Source organism: Mobula birostris, chromosome 6 (assembly GCF_030028105.1).
Source record: "Mobula birostris isolate sMobBir1 chromosome 6, sMobBir1.hap1, whole genome shotgun sequence".
In the NCBI taxonomy this organism is placed as follows: Eukaryota; Metazoa; Chordata; class Chondrichthyes; order Myliobatiformes; family Myliobatidae; genus Mobula; species Mobula birostris.
The window spans coordinates 44283941-44301954 of record NC_092375.1 but is presented as its reverse complement, the minus strand read 5'-3'; the positions used below and the strand labels follow the sequence as shown (position 1 = coordinate 44301954).

The window sequence follows — 18014 nt, the reverse complement described above, 5'->3', positions numbered from 1 at the left end:
AGAGAAAAAGAATTTTATCAAAGACGAAGGTCTTGATAAGTAAGAACTGGAATTTGATTGTAAACAAGGTGGGACAGCAGAAACCTGATTGGATGAGGTCTAACCAATCAGGAGGGACAGACCGCGGGGGTATAAATACCACCAGACTGGACATGCCTAGGCATGCCTAGGCCCTCTGCCATCCCTGATGAAGATGGCAGAGTTTGTCATTGAAACATCGGCTAAAATTGATACTTGTACCTGGCTGGAAGCCCAAGAAGAGTTTATTTCCCATTGTTTTGTGTTTGGCTGATGCAAACCAGAACTCATGGTCACTTCACTTTGTAAGCCATATCTTTCAGCAGCCAAACATATTGTTTGTTTGCGAAACCGTCCTTTTAATTACAGGTTTGTTTACATTAAGAACTGCGGACTGTTTCTTGCTTGAATTAAACTGCTATATTCATATAATTTCATAACTCCAGAATAATCCCTAATACAGTTTCTAAAGAATTTCATTCATTGCAACTTACCAACAAAACTGAACACAATCACTACCAGCAATAATAAACTAGTTCCCACGGTGATGATGACAGCACGTAGGATAAACGGGATAAGATGGTCATCTGCTAATACAGTTTCTAAAGAATTTCATTCATTGCAACTTACCAACAAAACTGAACACAATCACTACCAGCAATAATAAACTAGTTCCCACGGTGATGATGACAGCACGTAGGATAAACGGGATAAGATGGTCATCTGCAAATAGAGTAGACAGATTATCATCATTCTCCTTCAATAATCTAACAACCTTTAATGCAAACTGAAATTCTTGCTGCTGCATTTTTTAAAAATCTGGCCATTTTTCTAATAGAATAACTGAGAGACAAAAGACCTGGCATAGATGGCTTCTTTGTTTTTTTGCAGTTTTGTTTTCTGATCTGAGCATCTTAAAATAAATTGGATTGTCACTGACCTATTTTTGCATGTGTATGACAATCACATATTTTTGACCCATACTTGCATTGCTTCTAGGGTTCTCTCTAATCTTAAAAAGCATTGATAGGAACTGTGAGGTTTTTTCAAAAGTAAAACACAATATCAAAACCAGATGTTGGAATTAAAATTAATCAGTTCATCTGATGCAAATTACATTTTGTTTATTAATGAAATGTGCTAAATGTGGTTCAGTATAATTCATGCAGCACAGTATGAAACAAGCATTGGAAATGTCATAATATCTGAATGTTCTAGAGTTTAGTAGTGTCTTTCAATAGTAATTGAAAAGTAAAACATCCCAGATTTTGAACATTTTAAATGCTGAAAATATTTGTCATTTGGGGAAGGAACATTTCAGATTAAATATTAATGATGTATTTGAATTTCTTGTAGTGTATACTTATTCTAAGTAAACCTGAAGGAATAACTTGTGGATTGCAAAGTCCAAAATAGATTCAGTTTTTAAAAAAAGGAAATGATCATTCTAAACAATTAGCATCAATTCATTCAATATCATTATTAGCTGCTCTCATGGGGGAGGGAATTAACAGTGGCTAGAGATCATGTGAAATCAAATGCATTTTAAAAAGTCTAACAATGATCTGATGTCCCTCCATGACCAAGTTTCTGCAAATATTTCCATGGTGCATCATTAGTTACTCAGTGCTCATGCATACTCTGATTTACAACTGCACCCATATATTCACTTTAATTGTGCAATTTAGATCTTCCACTACAAATCAAATGTTTCATCTCAAACTACAGCTGTATTGCAGTTACTTGACCACAAGTAGACCACATGTAAACTGTGTGGCAACTTACATTTTTTCACAAGTTAAATTCTGGTTTTAATTGTTTTAACTAAATATTATGTTTCATTATATTCCAAATATACACTGATAAGACTATAATAGCACTCTAGCAAAGTGACAGTATGATCTACATGGATATTTATGACAAATTATATTTGGTTAAATACAATTTAAGTACCCCAAGACTAATCTTGCTGGAAATACAGTAATTTTCCTTTATAGAATATAATCCACAGTAGCATATATATTAAGCTGAAGTCTGCTGTGCAGATGGTTTAAAGAACACTGATAGTAGGAAAATAAATTCAAGCATACATTAATTTTCCAATGGTAACTTCTCTCCATGCACCTATCAAATTTCTCTTAAACGTTAAAATCAAACCTGCATCCACAATTTCTGCTGGCAGCTCATACCACGCTCTCACGACCCTCTGAGTGAAGAAATAACCCCTTATGTTCCCTTTAAACATTTCACCTTTCATCTTAACCCATGACCTCTAGTTCTGGTCTCACCCATTCTCAGTGGAGAAAGCCTGCTTGCACCTACCGCTCAGAATTTTGTATACCTCAATCAAATCTCCCCTCAGTCTTCTGTGCTCTATGGACGAAAATCCTAACCTATTCAACCTTTCCCTATAACTCAAGTCCTCAAGTCCTGGCACCATTGTTGTAAATTTTCTCGGCACTCCTTCATTCTTATTGACAGGTGACCAGAAATGCACACGGTACTCCAAATTAGGCCTTACCAACGTCATACACAACTTCATATCGTTCCCAATTCCTGTACTCAATACTGGAGTATGAAGGCCAATGTGCCAAAACCTTTCTTAACAGCTCTATCTGTGATGCTACTTTCTCAGAATTATGGATTTATATTCCACTATACCTCTCTGTTCTACCACACTCCTCAGTGCTCTACCGTGTAAATCCAAGCCAGGTTTGTCCTACCAAACTGCACCACCTCACACTGCCAGTTTTCAGCCAATTTTTGTCATCTGGTCCAGTTCCCATTCCAAGCTTTAATAGCCTTCCTCACTATCGACTACACCCCCAATTTTGTTGTCATCGCAAATTTGTTTATTGCTTACATGCAGGACCCAGAACAGATTCTTTGAAATGGTAACACGGAGGAATTTAAAGCTGCTGACACTCTCCACCTCTGATCTCCTAAAGAGGACTGGCTTATGGACTTCCAGTTTCACCCACCTGTAGTCAATAATCAGCTCTTTGGTCTTGTGAAATTCAGTGAGTGGTTGTTGTTGTGGCACCACACAGTGCAGGAATCTCAATCTCATCCACAGAACCATCTGTCTGTTCCCCAAACCAATGAAACTACTATCATTACAGCTCACTCTTTTCCTCCCTTCCCTTCTCAGCCACAGTGCCAAAGACCTGACTGACCAAAGGAGTATAATTGAGTCATTTGGCCCATCAAGTTCATCATGGCTGATCCATTTTCCCTCTCAGCCCCAATCCCCTGCCTTTTCTCCATCTCCGTTCCTGCCCCAACCGATCAAGAATCTATCAAACTCTGCCTTAAATATATGAAATGACTTGGCCTCCACAGCCACCTGTGACAACAAATTCCACAGATTTACCACTCTAACTAAAGAAATTCCTCTTCATCTCCATTATGAAAGCCTCTATTCTGAGGCTGCGGTTTCTGGTCCTCTGGTCCTAGACTCTCCTACCATTAGAAACATCCTCTCCACATCCACTCTCTGCAGCCCTTTCAACAAGCCCTTCAATCCTGGAATCATTTTCCTATGATGAACTCCTATGAACCCACTCCAGTGTCAGCACATCCTTCCTGAGAGAGGTTGATAATAGATCCATTTGTCATGATCTTCCAAGAATCGCCTGATTCTGGATGGTCCCAGAAGATTGCAAATGTTATTTCACTCTTAAGAAGGGAGGAAGGCAAAAAAAAAGGAAATTATAGGTCAGTTAGCCTAACTTCAGTGGTTGGAAAAGTGCTGGAGTCTACTAATAAGGATGAAGTTTCAGGGTACTTGGAGACTAATGATAAAATAAGTCAAATTCAGCATGGTTTCTGTGAAGGGTAATCTTACTTGACAAATCTGTTAGAGTTATTCAAGGGAGTAGCAAGCAGGGTGGACAAGGAAGAGGCAGTGGATGTCATTTACTTGGATTTTCAGAAGGCATTTGATAAGGCGGAGCATTTGGCAACTTTGGGTCTGTACTCACCGAAAATTAGAAGAATGCAGGGGAATCTCATTAAAACTCACCAAATGTTGAAAGGACCAGATAGGGTGGATGTGGAGAGGATGCTTTCTATGGTGGGGTATCCTCAATTAGAGGGTACAGCCTCAAAATTAAGGGTTGAGCCTTTAGAAAGAGGAAAGGAGAAATTCTTTTAGCCAGGGAGTAGTAAATCTGTGGACTGCTCGGCCACAGACTGCAGTGGAAGCCAAGTCCATTTGTATATTTAAGGCAGAAGCTGATCATTTCCTAGTCAGCCAGGGCATCAAAGAATATAGCAAGAAGGCAGGTGTGTGGGATTGAGTGAGATCCGCGATCAGCTATGATGCAATGGTGGAGCAGACTTGATGGGCTGAAAGGCCTAATTCTGCCCCTATGTCTTGAGGTCTTATAAGGGGCCCAAAACTGCTCACAATACTCCAAATGAGGCCTCACCATTGCTTTATAAAGACTCAACATTACATCCTTGGTTCAGTCCTCATCATAAGGAGGTGGCTAGGAACAGACCTAAGTGCAAGACACAGACACTGAAGAACTAGGGACAGGAGAAGGATACAGGGTGAGGGCAAGGACGTGGACACGAAAACCAGGAACCCAGAACAGGACTGGACAAGAGAGCTAGGAGCCCGGGCTTGGACCCCGAGCCAGAGACTGGACAAGGACCCAGTACCTGGGTCTTGTCTCTGGCTCGGACCCCAGAACTAGGCAAGGACGAGGCTTGGCTGGCAGGCAGGATGAGGCTGGAGTCTTCAGGCTTGAGGCTAGAGACTAGAGGCGAGGCTTGGCAGGAGGCAGGAGGCTAGAGGCTAGAGACTTGAGGTGAGGCTTGGCAGGAGGCAGAAGGCTGGAGTCTTCAGGCTACAGGCTAGAGACTAGAGGCAAGGCTTGGCAGGAGGCAGGAGGCTAGAGTCTTCAGGCTTGAGGCTAGAGGCTAGAGACGAGGCGAGGCTTGGCAGGAGGCTGGAGTCTTCAGGCTTGAGGCTAGAGGCTTGAAGCGAGGCTTGGCAGGAGGCAGGAGGCGGGAGTCTTTAGGCTTGAGGCTACAGGCTAGAGACTTCAGGCGAGGCTTGGCAGGAGGCAAGAGGCTGGAGTCTTCAGGCTTGAGGCTAGAGGCTAGAGACTTCAGGCGAGGCTTGGCAGGAGGCAAGAGGCTGGAGTCTTCAGGCTTGAGGCTAGAGGCTAGAGACTTCAGGCGAGGCTTGGCAGGAGACTGGAGGCTCCTCCTGGGCAGGGCATGGAACTCCTGGGCAGGGTGCGGAACTCCTGGGCAGGGCGTGGAACTCCACCCGATGGAGGGAAGGGACGGAACCAACCGCAGGTAACGGCAAGACGGCCTAGCTTACCCGACGGAGGCAAGGGTTAGGAAGGGACAGAACCCACTGTAGGTAACAGCAATACGGCCTGACTTACCTGACAGAGGCTAGGAACAGGAAGGGACAGAACCAACCGCAGGGTAATGGCAAGACAGCCTGACTTACCTGGCGGAGGCAAGGGACAGGAAGGGAGCTAGGTACGGGGTGACTCCAGGACAAGACAGCAAGACAAGGCAAGGCTTCAGGCAATGCAAGGCAAGACAAAACTTCAGGTGAGGCGAGAGTTACCGGCAAGACAAGGCAGGGCTTCAGGCCAGGAAACAGAAGGCAGGGGAAGGGATACAAGGAGTAAGGACAAGAACAATCCAGCAGCCACGCCCTGGTCTCTGAAGGTATTTATGCAGCCAGCCCCAACAAGCATCAGCTGCCTCAATTAGAGCTCAACAAGAAAAGAAACAGGGTAGACAGGAAAACCTGAAGCAAGGGTCGATGGACCAGACCGTGAACCGGAATGCGGACCTTACGGACCGGACCATGACAGTCCCTCCATCTACTGTATCTTTGTAATCACCAATGAACTTTGCAACAAAACCATCCGTTCTGTCATCCAAGTCATTGACATATAATGTCAAAAGAATCAGTCCCAAAACACACACTCCCTCTCAGAACACCTCTAGTCGCTGGCCACCGATCAGAAAAGGTTCCCTTATTCCCATTTTTTGCTTCCTGCCAATGAGCCACTGCTTAATTGATGCTAGTCCATCTTTCCTGTACTACCATGGGCTCTTAATTTGTTAAGCAACCTCATGTGTGTCACGTCGTCAAAAGCCTTCTGAAAATCGAAGTACACAACATCAACCTATTCTTCTTTTGTCTATTCTGCTTGTTATTTCTTCAAAGAATTTCAAGAGATGGGTAGGCAAGATTTTCCCATGAGGAAACCATTCTGGCTACACCCTATTTTATCATGTGCTTCCAAGTGCCCTGAAACCACACCCTTAATAATTGACACCAACTGCCACCCAACCACTAATGTCAGACTGGTAACTAGCCTAGGATTTCCCTTCTTCTGCCCCTCTCCTTTTGTGGCAAGTGTACAAGAGAAGAACCTACAAGAGGTTCAACAAACTAGGTAATGATAGAGATCTAGAAGTTTATAAGGCTAGCAGGAAGGAGTTTAAGAAAGAAATTAGGAGAGCCAGGAGGGGCCATGAGAAGCCTTGGTGGACATGATTAAGGAAAATTCCAAGGCATTCTACAAGTACATGAAGAGCAAGAGGATAAGACATGAGAGAATAGGACCAATCAAGTGTGACAGTGGAAAAGTGTAAATGGAACCAGAGGAGATAGCAGAGGTACTTAATAAGTAATTTGCTTCAGTATTCACTATGGAAAAGGACCTTGGCGATTGTAGGGATGACTTAAAGTGGACTGAAAAGCTTGAGCATGTAGGTATTAAGAAACAGGATATGCTGGAGCTTTTGGAAAGCATCAAATTGGATGTGTCACCGGGACCAGATGAGATGTACCCTAGGCTACTGTGGGAGGCGAGGAAGGAGGATGTTAACGTTACCACTACTGAGGATCCTTACAGCACTGATCCTGCTCACTGGGGAAAGGAAACGTTAGATGATTCAGTCCGAGCGTACTGGGCTAAGAAAGTGCCAAAGTCCTGCCAGAATAAGGATGTGGATATCAAAACTTCAGAACGAGTATACAAACAGCAGAGAAATTTTTTCTCCAAATTTCACTTCAAACACAAGCTCGTAAAAGGCCAGTACGTATCAAGTCAATGGCTCTTATATTCCCCTCCCACCGGCTGTGTGTTTTGTTTTGCACACTGCATCTTCAGTGATGGGAACTGTCAAGTCTATCTTTGAAACTGGATTTAGCAACTGGAAACGTGCCGCTGAGCACATAGGACAGCATGAAAATAGCAAACACCGCAGGAAAACGATACTGACCTATGTTACACTAGCGTTTGACAGCGGGAGAATTGATACAGAACTGCAAAAACAGTTCGAGTCAAAGTGTATCTACTGGACCGATGTATTGAGAAGAGTGGTGGCGGTTGTGAAGTTTTTGGTCGAGAGGAGACTGGCTATCCGAGGCTCCAGTGACATATTTGTCAGGCCTGATAACAGCAACCACATGATGGGCATTCTAGAGGTAATAAGTGAGCTTGACCCGTTTTTGAAGGCGCACATACAGAAATTTGGAAATGCAGGATCAGGCACCCCTTCATATCCCTCACCTAAAACATGTGAGGAGTTTATTGAGCTCAAGAGCAATCGAGTTCTGTCAGGGATCGTCAAGTGAAGTCAAAATAGCCAAATACTTTTCTATTAGCATCGATTCAAGCACAGATGTTGCACACGTAGATCAGCTCACATTCATTTTACGTTATGTGTCAACTGATGGAAACATTCAGGAGCGATTCTTACGATTTCTACTCATTGAGAGTCTCTGCTCAAAGTTTTAGGAGAGGTGAATATTGACATAAGCAACTGCAGGGGGCTGTGCTTATGACAGCTGCATATATGTCCGGTGCATACAAAGGCTTACAATCCCGCATCAAGGAAATCAATCCACTTGCTGAGTGGGTTCCATGTGCAGCACACACACTGAATCTTGTTGGAATCAACAGTGTCAACTGTTGTGTTGAAACAGCTGATTTTTTTCAGCTTCGTGCAGAATGTGTTCAACTTCTGCTCCAAGTCAACTTCTAGGTGGAAGGTGGTGACCGCAGGACTTCAGCCTAATGTGAACAAGCGCACTGAAACTCTGAAGTCTGTCTCTAATACTAGATGGGCTGCACATGCAGAAGCCACACAGGCATTGTGCAGAAATCATGCCAATATTCAAGATTCGTTAAAGAGCATTGCAGATGACATTAATCAGAATGTGGCAACTAGAAATGAAGCAAGTTCATTATCAAAAAATTGGACAAGCTTGAGATAGCTTTTCTGAGCAAATTGTGGCATTGCATTCTTCAGCGCTTTGAAAGTGCAAGTGTTGCATTGCAAGCTGTAAATCTAGACCTGTGTAATGCTGTGGATTTGGTGAGATCACTACGGGGATGCATAGCAAGATTGCATGATCAATTTGGTACTTTTGAGACCCAAGCTAAAACTATGTCTCCAACAGTCTCACAAGTGTACAAAGAAGACACCCAATGACAAAGAAAACTTAAAACCTTTCTGGATGAATCCACAACACCTGATGTTGGCTTGCCAGCCAGAGAAAAATTCTCAGCTACTTTTTTTTGGTCGTGATGGATAGATTACTTGCAAAAATTGATTGCAGATTTGCATCATATAATGACTTTAACAATACATTTGGCATCCTAAACAATATCCCTTCTCTCTCTGTACAAGATCTGCACAAGGGAGCATCTATCTCCAAAGCAGATATTTAGCTGACCTGCAGTTAGACTTTGTGGAGGAGATTATCCATTTCAGGGAATTTGTAAGTGGCAAAGATATTTCATCTGCAAGAGCTTTTATGCTTCCTCAGAGAAAAAAAATACAACTTGCGGGTCATCTTCCCTAATGTAAGCATTGCTTTGAGGCTTTACCTGACTCTCCCTGTCACAAATGCAAGAGGTGAGCGATCTTTCTCCAAGCTCAAGCTAGTGAAGAATAGGCTCAGATCCACAATGGGACAGGACAGGCTAAATCATCTTACTTTGATGTCACTGGAAAGTAATCTTGTTTGGAAACTGGATTTTAGTCATCTGATCAAGGACTCTGCAACACTCACAACACGCTGGAGGAACTCAGCAGGTCGGGCAGCATCCCTGGAAAAGATCGGTCGACGTTTCGGGCCGGAACCCTTCGTCAGGACTGTAGGGGGAAGGGGCAGAGGCCCTATAAAGAAGGTGGGGGGAGGGTGGGAAGGAGAAGGCTGGTAGGTTCACCCGACCTGCTGAGTTCCTCCAGCGTGTTGTGAGTGTTGCTTTGACCCCAGCATCTGCAGATTATTTTGTGATCAAGGACTCTGCTGCGAAGAAATCCAGAAGAACTAGGCTTTAATTTTGAAAAACAAGCATCTGACTTTGTAAATATCTAGGCTTCTGTGTCAGTGCTGTTCCTGTTTTTGAGGCTAATAGTTGACTGTTTACAAACCTAGTAAGTAATAAGTGGTCTTTACTCTGCAAGCCACACAGCACAGCAGTAAGTTAGTATGTGCTAGATCTCATTTTTCAAAAAGATTGTTGGAGTATTGTCAAGTTTCCTAGTTTGCCATAGTGCCATCTCTCATAGAAAGGGTGCAGAGGAGACTTACAAGGATGTTGCCTGGGTTGGGGAGCATGCCTTATGAGAATAGGCTGAATGAACTCGACCTTTTCTCCTTGGAGTGGCGGAGGATGAGAGGTGACCTGATGGAGGTGTATAAGATGATGAGAGGTATTGATTATGTGGATAGTCAGAGGATTTTTCCCAGGGCTAAAATGGCTAGCACAAGAGAGCACAGTTTTAAGGTGCTTGGATGTAGGTACAGAGGTGATGTCAGGGGTAAGTTTTTTATGCAGAGAGTGATGAGTGTGTCAAATGGGCTGCCAGCAGTGGTGGTGGAAGCAGATACGATAGGGTCTTTTAAGAGACTCCTGGATAGGTACATGGAGCTCAGAAAAATAGAGGGCTATGGGTAACCCTAGGTAATTTCTAAGGTAGGGACATGTTTGGCATAGCTTCGTGGGCAGAAGGGCCTGTACTGTGCTGTAGGTTTTCTATGTTTCTATTTGCACCTTTTTCAGTCTTCTGGAACCATTCCAGAAACTGAAGAAGAAGAAGAAAGCCCTTAACTCCGAGTGGAGTCATCAGGACGCCGTCATGACGGCATTTTTTCTAGCAGGCTTTCTTATTTTTACGAGGCCCAGTCGCTAGCTTGATGCTCAACCCAGCACGGATGGAAAGCGTGCAAGGGAACTGGCTGGATTCAAACTTGGGAGCCTTCACTCCGCAGTCCGGTGCTGATGCCACTCTGCCACCAGCCGGCCATTCCAGAAACTAGTGATTCTTAAAAGATCATTACTAATGCTTCCACAATCTCTTCTGCCTCCTTTTTTAGAACCCTAGAGTGTACACCATCTGGTCCAGGTGACTTATTTCACACCTTTCAGTTTCCCAATAACCTTCTCCTTATAAATGGCAAATCAACACACTTCTGGCCCCTGACGCTCTGGAACTTCCACCATACTGCTGGTGTCTTCCACAGTGAAGACAGATGCAAAATACTTTGTCTGCTATTTACTTGTCCCCCATTACTACCTCAATAGCATCATTTTCCAGTGGTCTAATATCTATTCACACTTGTCTTTTACAGTTTATGTATCTCAAGAAACTTTAATATTATTGGCCAGCTTATTTTTGTATTCCATTTTTTCCTTCTTAGTGATGTTTGAAATTGCCTTCTGTTGGTTTTTAAAAGCTTCCCAGTCCTCTAACGTCCTACTAATTTTTGCTCTATTATATTCCCTGTCTTTGGCTTTTATGTTGGCTTTGACTTCTCTTGTTTGCCCTGGTTGTGTCACCTTGCCTTTGGAATAGGCCTTCCTCTTTGGGATGTACTTATCCTGTGCCTGCTGAATTGCTTCCAGAAATTCCAGACATTGCTGCTATGTCATCATCCCTGCCAGTGTTCTTTTCCAATCAATTCTGGCCAACTCCTCTCTCATGCCTCTGTAATTCCTCTTACTCCACTGTAATACTGATACAGCTGACTTTAGCTTCTCCTTCTCAAATTCAGGGTGAATTCAATCATATTATGATCACTTGCCACTCAGGGTTCTTTTACCTTCAGCTCTCAAATCAATTCTGGTTCACTGCACAACACCCAATCCAGAATAGCTGATCCCTGGTGGCCTCAACCATTAGCTGAGCTGCTCTAAAAAAAAAAACAGCTTGTAGGCGCTCTGGAAATTCACTCTCCTGGAATCCAGCACCAACTTGATTTTCCCAATCTACCTATATATTGAAATCGCCCATGACAAATATAACATTGCTTTTTTGACATGCATTTCCTAGCTCCCATTATAATTGGCAGACCGCATTCTTAGTACCATTTGGGGGTGTGTATATAACTCCCATCAGGGTATTTTTACCCGTGCAGTGGCTTAGCTCTACCCACAACGATTCAATACCTTTCATCCAAACGTCATCTCTTTCTAATGATTTAAGTTTTTACCAGTGGAGCTATGCCGCCTCCTCTGCCCTCCTGTCTGTCGTTTTGATACAATGTGTATCCTTGGACATTAACCTTCCAGTTATAATCTGCTTTCAGCCATGATTCAGTCATGCCTACAACATCAAACCTGCCAATCTGTAACTGTGCTACCAGTGCACCTACCTACCTTATTCCGTTTACTACGCTCATTCAAATATTACAACTTCAGCACTGTATTCATCCTTTTCAATTTTTTCCCCTTTTACATTGCAACTCATCCTGTTGACTGCAGTTTTGCCATTTCATCAGCCCCTCCTTTCTAGGAGTCTCATTACACATTGCTTTTGTTTGTAAGCCAATTGCCTCATCCTCACAACTATCACTCCTGTTCCCATCACCCTGCCAAATTAGTTTAAACCCTCCCGAACAAATCAACTCTTCTCGGACTTCCAGCCGGGTATCGATTATAACTAACGTTTCAATGTCAAACTCCGCCATCTTCTTCAGGGATGATGCCTGGCCATGTCGAGTGCAGTGGTATTTAAACCCCCGTTGCCCGACCCTCCGGACTGGTAAGTCTTCATCCAATCAGGTTTCAGCTCCCCCACCTTGTTTACAATCGAATTCCAGTTCTTACTTAGAGCGAGAGCTTTGTTATATATACAGTGATAACACTAGATCTTTTTCTACCTCCCGAACAAATCTAGCAAACCTGCCCCCAAGGATATCGGAGCCCCTCGGGTACAGTTTGTACCTTCCACAGAAGAGATCCCAATGATCCATGAATCTGAACCCCTGTCCCCTGCACCAGGTCCTCAGCCACGCCTTTGCCTGCCAAATCATCCTATTTTTACACCCACTGACTGTCGTTTTCCACGGTGGCTTTCCTCTGCTCGGTCAACCACGCCAACTGTATCTAAAGTGGTATACCTGTTCAAAGTTCAAAGTATGTATACTTTATACAAGCTTAAGAATCGTCTCCTTACAGGCAGAGAACCCCAACAGAACCCATTAGAAACAAAGTAAGACCGTAAAACATCTCGTGTACAGGGAGAGAGAAAAAAATAATGCAATAAATAAAGGCAAGGGAACACCACCGAGAACTGAACTTTACAAAGCCAGGCATCATTGCAGACGATCCAGAAGACCACTGAACTGCAGGCCACCGCCTCCGTGCCACGCAGATACCAGCAAACCCCGCGGAGTATTGAGCCGAGGTGACCCGCCCCTCGCTTCCAACCCCCACACACAAACTAATTCAAACTGGCCCGACGCTTAAATCGTACAAATCGCGGATCGTTCCTCGCTCTCTGCCACTTCGATATGCTCTTAGGCTACGCCAGCTCGATTCAGTCGGTGCACGACCTTTCCGATTCAGTTCGGCTCTTAAATCGATCGAAGCTCGCCTCGGATCCTTCCTCGACTTCGCCCTGCCTTGGTTCTGCCGCATGTAATTGCCTCCAAGTCAGCTCTAGCAACTCCGAGTCCGGACTTACTGCAACCGTCCTAACTCCTTTCATTGCTTTATGAGTGGACAATTCTTAATTAATCGTTAACATTTTTTTCATATCGTTGGCCTTCCATTTTCTAATAAAAATGATCTTGTCTTCGTCCGATAATCTACCTAACTGGAACCCTGCGCTCTTGTAATTATTCTATTTAACCTGTCTGTATCTTCTGCCTGTTTTACCATAACATTACAGCGCCAGTTTTTTTAATCAATTCAGTATATTGAAATAAATGATTTTGCAATAAAAGACTGTAGATATTGAGGGCGTTACCCAAACTTTTACTTTTCAGATTGACGAATTGCGTTCACCCCATGGTTTGTATAAATTTACAAAATTTACTTCCACTTTCACCCATAATTGGGAGAAGCAGGTTGTGAGATTTACTCCCTGTGTAAACCACCTACCTCGCTTGAAAATGAAACTTGTCTTCACACTCCCTGTACCGTGTCGAACCAGGCAGGTGGCGACCCGAACTGACTCCCACCGGGAGTCGTTCACCAGCAGCCGGAAGCTCAGGCTCGTTTACCCTCAGCGGATCCGCCTTTGTTTCATACGAGACATCTCCCGTTACAGCCCAAGAAATACTCAGATCTTTCGGGAAAAATCCCGCCGCCACACAAATCAGAGTCTGAATCCCAGCAGCTTCGTTCTTGGGATCCAGAGAGAGGGAGACGTCAGGCTTCGCTGCACAGAATGGGAGAATTAACACATGGTGAATTTTACTGTAACCCAAATGGATACAGACAGCAAGAGTGGACGGAACTGAAGACGGTGCACGATACAAAGGTAACAATGTGAATCGAGTTGATTATTTTGAGTCTCGAAATGCACACCGTCAGGAAGAGAAACAAAATACAGCCCGGGAACGGATCGAATTCGAAATATTACAGCAAGTGAAAATCTAAAATTAAAAACAGTAACCACTGGAAATATCCAACAGGTAAGGTCGCAACTTTGGGAAGAGAAACAGACGTAAGGTCTCAGGTCGAAGAGTTCTGACGAAGGTTCTTCAATACCAAACGTTTGTTTCTCATCAGCAACGGGCCCCGAGTGTTTCCATCATGTCCTGGTTTTACCTTTCCGTTTCTTTCTTCCAGGCACACCCCGGCCAGTTACAGTTACAATTACGCTGCTAGTGCGCTCCTTGTTGGACGTTTCACGGTTCAGAAGCAAAGGATTCCTTCAGCAGGTCAGGGCGCGTTTGGAGAAAAGAATCTTCTTCCAGCTCGGCCATTGGTCTGAGACGTTGGCTCCAGTTCCCTCGCTTGCCTCGCCTGCTGAGCATTCCCATCCTTTACTGGTTTCATTTCATACTTACCTTGGATGTTTACTTCTGTTCCGCTCCCAAACTATGTTTTCCAGGAGTTCGAATCCATTCACAAAACGGAGCAATGCTAAGTGTCAGAGTCATCCGCAGTTACTTCGCGAATAACCAGCCAGCCTTCAGACCTAGGTATAGAGAACCAACAAATATTCAGCAGGTCAGGTCGGAGAGTAGAAGAGTTAGAAACATAGAAAATAGGTGCAGGAGTAGGCCATTCGGCCCTTCGAGCCTGCACCGCCATTTATTATGATCATGGCTGATCATCCAACTCAGAACCCCGCCCCAGCCTTCCCTCCATACCCCCTGACCCCCGTAGCCACAAGGGCCATATCTAACTCCCTCTTAAATATAGCCAATGAACTGGCCTCAACTGTTTCATGTGGCAGAGAATTCCACAGATTCACCACTCTCTGTGTGAAGAAGTTTTTCCTAATCTCGGTCCTAAAAGGCTTCCCCTCTATTCTCAAACTCTGACCCCTCGTTCTGGACTTCCCCAACATCGGGAACAATCTTCCTGCATCTAGCCTGTCCAATCCCTTTAGGATCTTATATGTTTCAATCAGATCCCCCCTCAATCTTCTAAATTCCAACGAGTACAAGCCCAGTTCATCCAGTCTTTCTTCATATGAAAGTCCTGCCATCCCAGGAATCAATCTGGTGAACCTTCTTTGTACTCCCTCTATGGCAAGGATGTCTTTCCTCAGATTAGGGGACCAAAACTGCACACAATACTCCAGGTGTGGTCTCACCAAGGCCTTGTACAACTGCAGTAGTACCTCCCTGCTCCTGTACTCGAATCCTCTTGCTATAAATGCCAGCATACCATTCGCTTTTTTCACCGCCTGCTGTACCTGCATGCCCACTTTCAATGACTGGTGTATAATGACACCCAGGTCTCGTTGCACCTCCCCTTTTCCTAATCGGCCACCATTCAGATAATAATCTGTCTTCCTATTTTTGCCACCAAAGTGGATAACTTCACATTTATCCACATTAAATTGCATCTGCCATGAATTTGCCCACTCACCCAACCTATCCAAGTCACCTTGCATCCTCTTAGCATCCTCCTCACAGCTAACACTGCCACCCAGCTTCGTGTCATCCGCAAACTTGGAGATGCTGCATTTAATTCCCTCATCCAAGTCATTAATATATATTGTAAACAACTGGGGTCCCAGCACTGAGCCTTGCGGTACCCCACTAGTCACCGCCTGCCATTCTGAAAAGGTCCCGTTTATTCCCACTCTTTGCTTCCTGTCTGCTAACCAACTCTCCACCCACACCAATACCTTACCCCCAATACCGTGTGCTTTAAGTTTGCACACTAATCTCCTGTGTGGGACCTTGTCAAAAGCCTTCTGAAAATCCAAATATACCACATCCACTGGTTCTCCCCTATCCACTCTACTAGTTACATCCTCAAAAAATTCTATGAGATTCGTCAGACATGATTTTCCTTTCACAAATCCATGCTGACTTTGTCCGATCATTTCACCGCTTTCCAAATGTGCTGTTCTGACGAAAGGTCTTCAATACCAAACGTTAACTCTGTTTCTCTCTCCGCACTTGCGACCTGACCTGCTGAGTGTTTCCAGCACTTTCTAGTTTTATTTTTCAGCTCCGTTCGACCAGGCACACATTGGTCACAAGATACACAATATACTGGCAGTGTGTCCCAACAAGGACGTTTCGCGGTTCCGATTCGCCATTACCAATCCCCCTAGTGTTTAACCGATTTCTTGTCGGTCCTTTTAACCACCTCTCTACCACTGAATTTTTGGGAAGTGGCGCTGATGTATTCAGCGACTTGTCTTCTCTTCCCCATGCGGGAGATTGTTTCGGTGTTGCTTAATCCGGTTACTTTGGGTCAGAAGCAAAACACAAACCAAACGCCGCGAAGACAAGATTCCTTCAGCAGGTCAGGGCGCGTTTGGAGAAAGGAACCTGAAGCCTCGTTTTGCAGCTCGGCCATTGGTCTGAGACTTTGGCTCCAGTTCCCTCGCTTCACACTTTGCCCAGTCTGCTGAGTATTTCCAGTGTTTACTGGTTTCATTTCATACGTACTGTACCTCGGATGGTTACTTCTGTTCCGATTCCAAAATATGTTTTCCAGGGGCCCGAACCCATTCTCAGCGCTGAGCAATGGTAGGTGTCAGAGTCATCCACAGTCACCTCCCGAATGACCAGCCCGCCTTCCTTCACAGATACAGAGATCCGAGCGCCATTTTTCAAGAAATTATTGGACCCGTGTACAGGTTTGTCTGGTGTCCGCGTCCAAAAATATCTCACCGAATCCACCCGCTCGTCCCCGGATAACAGGGAACAGCCGATCCGAGCTGTCTGTCCTCGGAGAAGGGTCAGAGCTGAAGGTGTCTGGTTCACTTTCAGAGCAACAGCGGGCCCTAGAACAGAAAATCACCACAATTAGCAAAAAGATTCAAAATTATGAGAAGGCAACGAGAATAAATGTCAAACGGAGAGAGCGCGTGAATTACCCGGAAGAAACAGCCAGAGCGTGTACAGTAAGTTTCCGAGTAGTGACATGTTGGGTAAGGAAGCGTCGGGACAGGAATCACCCAGCTCTGATAAATCGCTGCGAGTTTGTGGCAGTTTTAGCTTAGGCTACGTCCTCACTAGACCGGATAATTTTGAAAACGTCGGTTTCGCGTAAAAACAGTAGGCATCCACACCAATTGTTTTTCAATAATCTCCGTCCACATTAGACGGATATTTGGGCGAATCTCCTCCTACTGGGCATGTGCAGGACACACAGAAACCAAGCGAAGAGGAAACGGTATACTTGGTGCGCGTTTGACCAGTTAAAGACTAGAAAAACTTAAAAGGAATTGCTGTTGGCTCTCGCGCAGGAGGACTTAAAACTAAAAAACAACAAATACTGGAGCATATGGAGGCAAAGGACAGGGAGTTCACGGACAGTATGACCCGGCTGACGACGAACATTGAAAAACTCACTAACTCTGTTGCATTAATAAAGCACCTTGTTAAATGTATAAAACATGTCTGTGTCATGGTCCGGTCCGTGAGTCCGCATTCCAGTTCACGGTCCGGTCCGGTCCGTCGATACATATTCCAGGTTGTCCTGTTTTCCATTGTTTCTGTTAGTTGCTCTAATTAAGACACCTGATTCTCGTTTGGGCAGAAACATAAAGACCTCGGGAGACGAGGGCTTGGTTGCTGGATTGTTCCCGTCAAACCCTCCCCTCACCCCCGTCTGAATCCCTTCTTGGCCTCTTCCTCCTGAAACCTCGCCCTGCAACCAGTGTCTGAAGCCTTGCCTTGCCTTGCCCTGTCTCTGCTGAAGCCCTGCCTCGCCTGTAACCCTCACCTGCAACCTTCGCCTGCACTGCTGTCAAGTTCAACTGCTGGAGCAAGATAAGGAACTTCTATCGTTGTTTTGAACTGTCTCTGTGTCCACGCCTTCATTAGGTAGGTCCGGCTGTCTGCTACTACCTAGTGTTGCGAATTGTCTCTTTGTGCCCTCACCTCTGCTGGGTAGGTCTGGCCGTCTGCCGCTACCTTGAGTAGAGATCTATCTCTGTGTTCTGCGTATGAGTCCCGGCCCTACATCCTGTTTCCAAAGAGGGGTCCTGGCTCTGTGTTCCATGTTCCTGTCCTCCCTCAACCGAGGCTGTGCGCTCCTGTCCTCCGTTGACCAAGTCAA

General features: G+C 44.7%; 1 protein-coding gene across 1 annotated transcript; it reads right to left on the bottom strand.

Moving 5' to 3' along the window:
* Positions 1 to 654: 654 nt before the first annotated feature.
* Positions 655 to 17073, bottom strand: LOC140199009 (signal-regulatory protein beta-1-like). The gene is made up of 4 exons (XM_072260384.1): positions 16828 to 17073; positions 16402 to 16734; positions 13413 to 13692; positions 655 to 741 (listed from the first exon to the last, which is right to left on the bottom strand). The coding sequence occupies exons 1-4, from the start codon at positions 16874 to 16876 to the stop codon at positions 738 to 740; spliced, it is 666 nt and encodes a 221-aa protein (XP_072116485.1). The 5' UTR covers positions 16877 to 17073; the 3' UTR covers positions 655 to 737.
* Positions 17074 to 18014: the final 941 nt, after the last annotated feature.